Below are 12,076 nucleotides of genomic sequence, written 5' to 3'. Positions count from 1 at the left end.
TCCTCACTTTGAATGTCTGCATACATGCTTGTGACAGTGCTTTCTGTAGTTTAGTGTAGATAAGACTTAAAAATGAAGCATTCTGGAATATGGTGGCATTTCTGCATTATTACCAACCTGCTGTGAAGAAGCTTAAAGCAATGGATGGTTTTGCTTCCCTTTGGAAGAGTTAATGTGAGAATGAATGCAAAAATAGTTTTTTAAAAATTTCAAAATAAACTTTGCCATGCATATTTTTTACACAAACAGAGGGCCTTATTTTCAAGAAAATCAGTACAGTGTCAAACTCTACATTTGACTCTTTTTTTTTTTTTTTTTTTGGAAGTTGCTTAGCTGTCAGCAGAAACTAGTACTGTTCTAAAGATTTGGAGATTTTTATTTTGAAGATTATTATTGTTATTGCACATATTGACAGCCCCTGAATCTTCAGAGACCCAGACTTACTCCACATTAAAAATCTTTATGTGCTTGAAAAACTTTTAAAATCAGGCCTCATTATGCACACTTCAGAATTTTATTTTTAAAAGAAATTTTTGACTCCATGAGTTTTTTTTTTTGTTTTTTTTTTTTAACTGTTTCCTGAAGTTTTTCTTCTTGCCACAGCACGCGGAGTGTCCCTTGTGATGTACGGAACCATTGCAGCGTTGCTGTCAGTCGCCCCGCTCTCGTCGGTAGCGACTCAGCTCAACCCAAAGTTGTCAGCAGTGCAAATGATACCAGGTAGCTCCGCTCCATGATGTAGCAGCCTCGTTTGACTCACATCACCCATATAACTGTTTCCGCATACTTGCATCCTAGTCATTTGCACCGTGCTTTTCCGTCCCATCATGTCTTCCACTGACTCCTTCATTCATGTTTGACTTGAGCAAAATCATATGTCTTAGAAATAGATAAGACCGCTTTCAGATTTAAAATGTCTGAACAATACAGTAGTTAAAGCATGCGGTTCTCACATAGATTACAAATTTGTGCAGTAAAAATGTCCATGAAATTAACATACGCCAATCAGTTCATCAGTATAACTTTACTAAATAATTAGTATTGATAACTAACATTTTGCACTAAGATGACTGTAACAAGCAAATAAGCCCAAGGATACATATATATGTTTTTAATATTAACTAACAGCTTTGGTATTGTTACTGTCTGCCATAAATATTTTGAAATGCTATACAGCGGCAAACATGGCATTAAACACCTAAGATTTCAGGAGGATTTTTTATTTCTTGCTACACCTTTGACTTCTTAGGGTTTTGCAGAATAAACTTAATACAAAAGAAACCATTCCTGTATCAGGATATGTAACAGACACCACTTCTGTATCATCTGTTTGCAGACATCATGAGTGAATTTTTTGGCAGACCTATGTTAGTATCTTTCTTGCTTTTTGGCCTCTGATTTGGCTGTTAGATTTCAGAATGTTGGTGTTCCTTCTTCCCATACCACAGTCAGACCATTGACATGTCTCCCAGGTTCTCGAAATTTACTCTTTTTTTTAATTATTTTTTTTCCCCCTGCACTCCTGACTGTCAAAACCTTATATATATATACACATACATATATATATATATACACACACACATATATGTATATTCTTATTTCTACTGCAGAGTACCAGAAACTCTCTTGTACAAGAGATTTGTATAAATGGAGACACGTGATCTGGGTGTATCACACAGCTGTAGAGAAAAGAAAGAACAGGCAGTGAAAGAACAACAGATTGATGGTGACCAATGTGAACTTAGATATGACTTGATTATGAATTATTTATTTGTTAATAAATAATTCACAGTTGTTAGCCAACAAACCACAACCATCAGTGTTTGTTGATTTGTTACCAGATGTACAGCATTAACTTGTTAAAAGGGAAGTAAATTGTCACTTCTTACATAAAATCTTTCCTGCAAGCCTTTTCAGTTAATTTTTATGGTAAGTTGTGACCTGCAGGTACGGTAGCCTCTAGATGTAGCGCTTGTGAGTCTGGGCCCTTTTCTTTTAATTGAAAATACATCCTGAATTTTTGTCATTCAAACTACATGTATTTATTGTATATCCTTCATGCTTCTGTCTTAAGCCCCCTGTTGAAAAAGACAGAGGAGGCAGTATTCGGCACCACTATGCACTTGAAAAGCCATTTTCAAGTAAGTAACATTCTAGAGAACTTTCGCTGAGAGGTTCTGTCAGCTTCGTAAGCTGACAGGGTGAGGGTTAATTAGTATTTATGATTTTGAAAATACAGAGCTTGTTTATTTGATAATTAGTCTTTACACAACATATGAAGCAGGTTGGTTTTTGTTTTTTGGTTTTTTTTTTTTTTTTTAGAACATGTACAGCACCTTGAGCCAAAGCATATCTTTGAGGCTAGTTAATTTTTCAAGAGGGAGATAGGAGGGTAGTTTTTAATACTTGTAGGCTTTGTTGTGATTTGATAACACTCAATGCAACTGCCAGGTTTATAATTTGACACACTTGAGTACAGTGGTACATTCTTTTAATGTTTTCTGCATGTGTGTCCTACACAAATATTGATCAAAATGTGAAGGTTGGCGTTTTGACAGTTTCTTCTAGTTCAAGAAGATATTCATTAGGAAGAAAAGAAATAAGAATTTTACTTCTTAGTTGCAACCAAATGCATAATACTTTCATGGATTGTAACATCAAAGTCGATGTTAATGCGGCATTTTAGTTTAATTGCCTAGGCCTGTTTTTCAAAGACATGTGTTTTTGTTAGAGCTCCCAGTTTTCCCTTTTCTGATGGTTGTTAAAAAATATCACATGATTTTATTCTTTTTTGTGCATTGCCTGGATTTTTCAGTAGCATTTTTTAACCCCGGTATTATCTAGGAAGAATTTGAAGAAAAAAATTATTAAAGCAGAGACAGAGTTTTGGAGGCTTTTGTTGGGGTTTTTTAGGGGTTTTGTTTATTGAGGAAGACAAAATATTACACTGTAATATATTTATAGCAAATTTCTGGTTTTAGTGTAGTTAAAAGAAAGTTGCAAACTTTAACACAATGCGGTGATAAATTGAAATTACGAATTTCATTTATTTGCGCTCCAATGCGGAATCTGTTGGATCAAGCAAGCGTTTTTGGATTTTCTATACAAGAAGTGTGCAGTCCAGCTGCTGGACTAGCACAGAAACAGAAACTTTGTGCACTTTACAGAAGCTCTTTAGACATTTATGACATGATTGTAAGCATTAAATATCTAGAAAAAGTTGAATGTAGGAACTTGAACGTAGGAGGCTGATAGTACTAGGCAGTGCGTAGTGCACAAATGCCACCATAGTTCTATTGAAGTTTTTCTTTAAAAAAAAAAAAAAATCAGTTTAATATAACTAGAAAGTAAAATCCAAAGCAGCAATACCTGGTTGTTTACATTGAGCTTTCTGATGGTTATACATTTACACTATGTTCGTACTATGGCCTTTATAAGTGTTTAATTTCTGAGCTAGCTGGGGTTATTATTCATCTTTTTATATTTATCCAGGACCGGAGCAGAAATTTAGCAAATCTTCTTCTCTTTTACTCTATTTCTTTGCCTCATAACATGCACACAGTCTTTCTGGACACAAACAATAAAAGATCTGGGTGGCTAAGATGGGCCTGAAAACTATTTTAGACACCTGTATTCAAAGCTGAGATGCTTAAGGTCTTCTATTCAGCTACTGCCTCATTTTAGAGGTGCTTTAGCTTTGCTCTTTTTTAAGCTCTTTGTGAATCTGGAATTGTTGCTCGGTATGGGCTGAGAATATCCTCAGCCTTTTTGCCAAGTGAAACCTCACCTTCTTGAAGAGTACTGAGGATTTTAACTCGTTCAGTTCCAGTTCCTCCTCAAACTTAAAAGATCTAGTTGGCAGCAGTAGGGAGTGCAAAGCAGACATTGTGTTGAGAATGTTCACATGGGAATAGGGTGTCTTGGGTTTTGGCTTCTGTTCTCAAGATTGTGAAGCTTGTGTCTTTTTTTTAAATTTATTTTTTTAAAAAAACTATTATCAGGTAATAATTTTATACAATTCAGAAGCAACTTCAGGGCTGTAGGGAAGTTCTCTCATAGGTGTGCATGCTGTATGATGCCAGGTATCTTTCATCTTTTTGTAGTTGTTAGTTTTCAGTGAAGGATTTAACAATGTTCCCCACTTTCCAGTAGTGTTTAGCTAATACCTCTAAAGCATTAGGTTAAAGGAGGCATCAGCCCCAGCTCTTCCCCACCAGGCTTTAAAAATTGAAAGGGAGCCTTGTGCAAAAGGGAGCTATTGTAGAAAGACTTTCATGAGGAATTTATGGCTGTAAAATGGAGGTGGATTGATCGATGTCTTGGGCTGGAGAAAGGTGAATGAAGATTTAAGGATTTAAGGTTCATTTCTCTTAGTATTGTTTCCCTTTCTGTTCAATGTGCTTATTCATCTGGGTCTTATTCTGAGGTATCTAATTCTACTCTGTGCTGTCTGGAGGAGTTTGGGCCTCCAAGCAGTCAAGCTGCTGTCATTTAACGCTGTCCTTCCTGTCAGCTGGCTTGTGGCTCTTCTCACTGGTTTTGACTTTATGACTATGGACTATGGCTGTATTTGTGGCACCCTAGAAACGTATGAATTCAGTTACCACACCATATCTGATAATGTGGCTCATGGCTCACATTGTCACCCTGCTGAATCACTTCTGATTGTATATCCAAACCTGGCACTAGCTGCAGCCTGCAGCAGCTTAGTCGGATGTCAAAAGTCATTCAAATGATTTTTGTTGTTTTAGGCAAGTAACTGTTTCAAGTAATTTATGCCTTTGAAGCTTAGGTTTTTTCATAGAGTGGCATAACTAAAATTATATAAAAAGTCTTCATTTGGGGGAAAATAGCATGGAAAGGCTTTTGAGTTTACCCCTCAGCATCAGTTTTTCTTTCGTGTTACTTTCATTGTTCATGTCCTAGGTCTCAAAGGTTCTCCTCTTTAAAACTGCAGTTAAATTGTCCCTAGTAGTTATTTAGTGCAATGCTAAGTTAATTAGTACAATGGCTCTTTTTAACAGGGGTTCCAGTGTCCCTGAAAATGATCGACTCTCTTCAATAGCAGCTGAGTTGCAGTTCAGATCCCTTAGTCGTCACTCCAGTCCCACTGAAGAGCGAGAAGGTGATTGTCACAGTAATGGATTGTGGCCTGGGTGTGCAGATGATTTAAGTCATTAACATATTTCTCTCTGATCCCAGTTCTTAGCCTTTCCAGAATGTTTTTTCACCTTTCCCCATTCAAAAATCTTAGATTTTTAACTTTCACGCTTATATTGTCGGAGTAAGTTCTGTTTTCAGTCATACTGTTTCAGAATTGTACCTGAAGGACTTTGCTAGTGTCTTACTAAGTTACAGTGTTCAAAATGAAATGAGTAACATAATTGCTGAATTATATACCCCATTCAGTAGTAAATTTCTAAATGGCGTTAATGAGGTATGAACTGGACCCATCAGGACAGTGAAGAGTTTTCTATCCAGTTCTTTAACTACCGCCACAGTATTCATCTTACAAATACTTGCTGATATTTGAATACTGGAAGAAAGGACAGAGCGTGTGACTCGATGGCCTGATCAGGGCTCCCTCTTCAGGTTTCCCCAGCCCCTGTATGTGTGGTATTTATTACAACAAATACCTTGAAATATTGTTAAGATAGCGTGTTCTGTGCAAATTAAAATGAAGTACAAAATGCCAAGCGAAGTAGAGCTGATACTGTGGTCATCCTACAAAATGAACCGGATTTCTAAGAAAGAAATGCCTTAAAAATTTATACTAAGAGGTGTGGTAGATATTTTGGGGGGGGGTTGGTTTGTTTTTTTTAAGCAGATATTGAAAATATTTTCTACTTCATGGTTATTCACTTTTTTGTATATCTGTATGAATGGAAAACTGGCTTAGATTGGAATGAATAGAGGTCTTTTTCTAAGGAACCTTAGAAGCTTATTTTCCTACAGATTTCCTACATACTTGATTCTGAGTGCTCTGGCTTGAAGCGCTCCCCTCGGTTATGGAAGATCTCTGTTCCTGTATAAATTAAATTCTATTTCAGAATAGCTTTCATAATTTGTTTTCTAAAGATAAATAATTTTTGAATTCAAGAGCATACATTGCTATATGGTTGCCTCATATACTTGTAGGGTGTGTTAGTCCCAATATATAAGATCTCAGCTTCTGCTGAATATCGTGGCATAATCCTTAATATGAGATAAAGTCACTTTTACGCTCACAGTATTGTTTCTCTAGAACCAGCGTATCCAAAAGGAGATTCAAGTGGCTCGTCCCGGCGGAGTTGGGAGCTCAGAACTTTAATCAACCAGACCAAAGGTAGGTGTCTTGGAGTCACTGTAATGTAACATCTCTGAAACTAGTGCTGTGTTGAAAGGCTGAATCGTAATGCTGATTGCGAAGAGGTTTTCACGGCTTTGTACACAGGAAGGGGCGGGGGGAAAATCCTGATTGCAGATAGAAGGTACTGCTAACAAAATCACAAGGGGTACTCTCTGAGGTGGGAGTAATTAAACTTCATAAAAATTACATATTTTCAGTTTCTGAAAGATACTAGCAATGGTGTCCTACAAAGGGAGTACATTTTATTGCTATAGAAATTGCAGAAGTTTGCTGCCCCTTTACAGTGCCAGATTATGAATTGCCCTTCCTCACTTCCTAATATCTCTCCCCAACATGGGATTTTCTTATTTTGCGTGTCCAATAGTGTGTGATCCTAGACCATTTCCCAAATTCAAGGCTTTTATGGGGTCCCTTCCTCTCTGTCCTGCCGCTTATTTTCATGAAACTTAAAGTAACTTGATTACTTCTGAGACTCCTATACTGTACAGATACATACATATAGCTTTCTTACGTATATTCTGGCAGGGTAGAACCTCATGAAACATTACAGAAAAGTTTTCTGTCATATAAAAAGCTGATCTCTCATTGATGTGGCTCACACAGAACACAGGAAGAACAGCAAAAATTTTTCTGAAACCTTGAAGACTTATTTTTTGTTTGGAACATAAACAGTGAAGGAATTGAGTTTGTTTAATCTAGAAAAGAATTAGGGAAAATTGAAAATTTCTAGAAGACAAGGATTTTGGTTTAATTTAACTCCTTGAACCCAGTAAGAGATTATTAGAAAAGTACCAGTGTTCTCATTTTACTTTAGTTTCATCTGTGATTCATAAGTGATAGTTTCATATGTGATTGCTAAAATGTTTCATTCTTTTCCTACATCTTAAATTAGACTCACAAAATAGTTGTCTTCTAACTGAGGTCACTTCACGTGATATCAAAGGTAACAAAATATAAACACAGTGAATATTTCTCAATCAAGGAAACTGTTCGTCACTCTTTTTAGACACTGCTTCCAAGCAAGCACCAATTGAAGCTGTTCAAAAGTCTGTTCAGTTGTTTGAAGAAAGGAGATACAGAGAGATGAGGAGGAAGAACATCATTGGCCAAGTTTGTGACACACCGAAATCTTATGATAATGTCATGCATGTAGGTTTGAGAAAAGTGACTTTCAAGTGGCAGAGAGGAAACAAAATTGGTACGTTCATTATACCTTCATTTATCGGGCTAAAATATCCAGCTTAATATTTTTGAAGGAAATCTAAGACTATTTTCTGAAATCTTGGGTCTCTGTGTAGGTAGGGGTTTCAGCTGTCAGGGTTTTCAGCTTTCCTGAAATCAGAATATTAAAGTACAAAATACCAGTGCAGCTAGCATTTCCATTACGTAGCACTTCAGTGAAGTTTTCACGGGTCAAATAGCAAGAAACAAAGGAGGAGAAGGATTTGGTTAGAACAAGTACTTAGGTATGATCCTGTGATTCCTGCATGTGTTCAACCCTGTAAAAGTTTGAGTTCTGCTTTTGGAAGAACCAGAAATATGAATGGAAATGAGCACAAACTTTGGGATTTTTTTAATTCACCAGTATTGTTGTTGTTCCCCCCATATGATGGTCGTTTCCTCTCTGGTTTGGGATTGCTGGGGAAAAATCGTCATATTCATGAGAAGTTTTCTTTCAGGTCAGCCTGTTAATATAACTTTTTTACTTTTAATCATCTTGAATTCAGGATCGTAAGTGTAGTATGAGGTGTTACAGGTTAAAAGCTACTTGAAATGCTAAATAAAGGTAAATAACCTTGGGAAGCACAATTTTCAGTGATGTGTTTTCTTATTGCAGCTTATGTACATGTTGCTTATTGAATGTAGTGTACTTAATTTTTCTTATTTTAATTCTGCAGGTGAAGGCCAGTATGGGAAGGTCTATACCTGCATCAGTGTTGACACTGGAGAGCTGATGGCTATGAAGGAAGTGAGTACTCTGTAAACAAGGATCACTGCTGCCCTTGTTTTTTCCAAACCGGATGTGCGCGAGTTAGCAGGCATTAAGAATTTCTGAACACTATTGTTAGCTATCTGGGAAAGGGTGGGAAGACAAATTGTTGCTTCATGTAGCCACATCTGCTGATATCACTTGTTCCTCCTTAAGTTGCGTAAGCTTTTTCTTTTCAGTTTACAGCTTTCAATTTAAATGTATGTAAAATGGATCATGGTTGTTCACTAATCCCTTAGGGATGTTGTGAACTTAATAAATGCCTGCTTAATATGTGTGAACTCCCATTATTTTGGGAAGAGTTTTCTGATTAGTGAGGACTGCACACAAACTTACATTTTACTTTGCAGTATCTCATCTCACTTTTTATTCCTTTCTTCTGCATTCCTTTGAGAAAAAGATAGGAAGTGTCACATCAGATGTTTTTCAGCTTCTCCTGTAGTTTAAGTGAGCCAGGTTGAGTCACAAAACTGTTGACTAACCTGGTGGGTACAGAAAATTTAATTTTCAGGATAGAAGTAAGTAAAGCTATGTAGGCGTAGAGATCCATTTTCCCTACGCATCTTGTTGTTTTGTCTTTCCACACGTTCAGACAACTGCGAGCATCAACTGTTCACAACAGTTACCATGCCAGCCATTTGGTGCAAGAGAAGTTGCATTTTATGAGCCAGTTCCTCCACACACACAATACGTATGTGATCTCTCAAAGGTGTGGAAAAGCAAGACTGCGCTTGTGCTTAACTTCTTGTACCATACTCATTCACTGACTAACTAATACCAACACTTGAAATTTTGGTTTGGGTTTTGTTTTTTTTTTCCTGATGAAATAACATTTCCCCCCGCCGCCCCCCATCAGTAGCACACTGTTTCTGGAATTCAAAGTTGCTTTCTAGATGCAGGTGTTTTGTTTTTTTTTACAGAGCACATGTGTGCTCTTTAGCAGAAGTTCAAATAAGTTAAATGCACCTTGTTTGACAGACACTTCACTAGTAGGCTAAATATACAGTATGCTGCCTTTTCCTGTAGTATTTTTAACTTCCAGATTATTTCACCGAGAAACTTTCCCTGCTCCACCACTGTGGTCTTAAATGCAAACTCTTTGCAACTTCAAAATAAAAGGCTTTTCTCTATTTCCTTAAAGAGTACCTTGGGAGAACATTTAATTATTTATTCTTAAACTGGTTAAAAACATTGCATTCCCCCCAAGATTTCTTCAGACTTTATTGTCTTAACCACAGCGTCATTAAAATCTGTACAAATTAGAGTGGACAGGCTTTACTGCAAATATGTAGCATTGCAATTTCAAGTGTTAGGAAATACATAAAATTCTTGAATGTCATTTGTCACCTTTTTGCAATCTCCATGTGTTTAATTTTACCACTGTTTGAGTACAAACTGTATCCTGGAATTGTTATACAGAACAAAACAATCATAATATGATAGCAACCAAAGGTAAAATATGTGCGTTTATTTCTCTCCAGTTGTCCTGTACTCAATTAATTAAAGTTTCTGCTTTCTACCAGCATGGTAAAAGTAGCATCTTCCATAACTCGCTGTGCATTTTGCCGATCTTTGTTTGAATGGAAGCTTTAAATCAGTTTTTGAGAAGACCTGAAAATTTTTTTTCCTCCATGAAAAATCCATCACGGCATATTGTAGGAGAGCTGATGAAAACCTGTTTCTTATATCAAAACCTTGGTATTTGTGGTTTTTGTTCCATGGTATTTGTTCCATGCCACACCTTTTCCTTGCAGCTGCCTCATTCTCAATGAAGAAACCCCTCAAAGAAATCCCTTAGAATCTCCATTGATGAAGTACCTGGAAACTAGTCTTTCTTGCATGATAGCTCTCACTGATGTTACTTTCAGATTCTCTTGTACTGTGTCTGTCTACCACGTTTAAGCCAGAAGGCAAGCTCGGAAGAGATATATTTGTGCACACGTGTATATTTATACATTGAAGTAACAGCATTTTGCTGTTATAAAGTTTATACATCATTGTATTTGTATGTAATTTTCCAAAAACAGTTTGGTGTTCTTTTTTGTTTAAGTTTGGGGATGGAGGGGTGGTATTTTGGGGCTATTTGTGCGATGATGCTGTTTTTAAAAACAAAAAAAAGAAGAAAAAAAAAAAGGCTTTTTTAGCTGTTTTCTTGATTTGTGTTTGGCTTAGGGTGGGTTGTTTGTTTTCTGGGGGTTTTTTCCATAGTAATTTGAAATAGCGGCAAACTAATAAAAAATCTTTCTTGCAGATAAGATTTCAACCTAACGATCACAAAACCATCAAAGAAACAGCTGATGAACTGAAGATTTTTGAAGGCATCAAACACCCTAATCTTGTTCGTTATTTTGGTGTGGAGCTCCATAGGGTAAGAAAACCTAAATTATTGTGGCTTTTTTATAGGGCAGAGAGAAAATTTTAAGAAGCTTTGGATCATTGGAGGTTTTACTTGAGCACATTATAGTTCAGCTTAATTGCCTGGGTATCTCTGTGAATTGCAGTGTGTCTTCTTTCCTCTGAATGTTGAGGTCTCTGAAACACAGTTTGGAGACATTTTTTGGAACCGGTACGTAAACAGAGAACGTTCACAATAAGTGAATAGAGCGAGTAATGCTCTATTCTTTTTAGAGCAGTTTAACTGCTCTAAAAGAAGCTATATCATATACGCTATGGTAACTTCTGTGTGTAGACAAAGACTGGACAGCCTAAAAACAATCACTGTTAGCAACAAAGGTTGTACCAAGATCTTGTTGAGTTCTGGAAAAATTTTGTGCTGCTGTTTAAATCATGCTGCCAGACAAGTATGTTAAGGAAGCAGATCTTCTGGGATTCAGCTAGCATCTTTTCAGAAGGAAAAAATTTTCTTGCTTGAGCAGCAGAACTGGTTTTCTTAACGGAGTTGGATTTCAGAATTGTGTGCTGAGATACCCTACTTTTTCTTACTCTCTGCTTCCCACATGCCCTTCCCACCTCCCCCTGTGAGTCTCAGGTCCTTCCTGTATCTCTACTGAGTGAGGTGGGCAGGGAACAGGACACCTGGTGTCTGGAAAGCGTTGTGTGGTCTTGATTGATTTGCTTAATACAAATGGGTTGATTTGCTGACCCATTGCTGGTTTAGAAGGGGTCAAAAACTGTTTTCTGTCTGCATTTTTTTTACTTGAGAACACAACTTTGGGTGTCTGTGCCATTGGGTCGTTGGTTTCTAAGGCTAGTTTAAGACCTTAGTGTCTTTGTCATCTTTTTGTATTAATAAAGTCTGGCTGAAATTGGCTGGGCTTGGCGACACAGGAAGGGAACTTTTCCTTAAAGTGAGTTAGAGTTGGCATTCTTCAAGCCATAGACAACAACAAAATACTTGCCCTCCCCAAGAAATCAACACATGATATTGCAGGAACTGGGAGAGAGAGAGAAAAAAAAAAAAAAAGCACAACCAAGCCCAAAACATCGTTTTACCTTGTCTCTAAACATGGAAAGGATTTTATTGTATTTCTGCTTAATACACCTACAAGATTTCCAAAGTGCTTTTTGGTTGATGCCAAAGCAACGTATTTTATACCACCAAATAGTATCAGTTACATACAAATGATGCAGATAGACGTGTAGCAGAGATTTTCCATAGCTGTGCAATAGAATATATTGGGTTGAAGCGTGCCCAAGAAAACAGAGTTATGAAGAGATGATTTATTAGATATTCCATGGTAAGAGGTACTTCCATTACTCTTTTCACAAACAATGAA

General features: G+C 36.9%; 1 protein-coding gene across 12 annotated transcripts in view; it reads left to right on the top strand.

The window, feature by feature from the left end:
* MAP3K4 (mitogen-activated protein kinase kinase kinase 4) overlaps positions 1-12,076 on the top strand; it is a 70,310-nt gene that overhangs the window by 49,073 nt on the left and 9,161 nt on the right. For 9 of the 12 annotated variants that reach the window (XM_054193813.1, XM_054193812.1, XM_054193809.1 and 6 more), the window contains 6 exons: positions 604-720; positions 5,025-5,125; positions 6,245-6,325; positions 7,356-7,547; positions 8,248-8,318; positions 10,591-10,707. In XM_054193813.1, the coding sequence (XP_054049788.1) occupies positions 604-720; positions 5,025-5,125; positions 6,245-6,325; positions 7,356-7,547; positions 8,248-8,318; positions 10,591-10,707 (679 nt within the window). The remainder of the gene's footprint in view (positions 1-603; positions 721-5,024; positions 5,126-6,244; positions 6,326-7,355; positions 7,548-8,247; positions 8,319-10,590; positions 10,708-12,076) is intronic. The other 3 variants (XM_054193811.1, XM_054193810.1, XM_054193816.1) reach the window with 2 other exon arrangements.

Source organism: Rissa tridactyla, chromosome 3 (assembly GCF_028500815.1).
Source record: "Rissa tridactyla isolate bRisTri1 chromosome 3, bRisTri1.patW.cur.20221130, whole genome shotgun sequence".
NCBI classification, from domain to species: Eukaryota; Metazoa; Chordata; class Aves; order Charadriiformes; family Laridae; genus Rissa; species Rissa tridactyla.
This window is presented reverse-complemented; position numbering and strand designations above follow the sequence as displayed.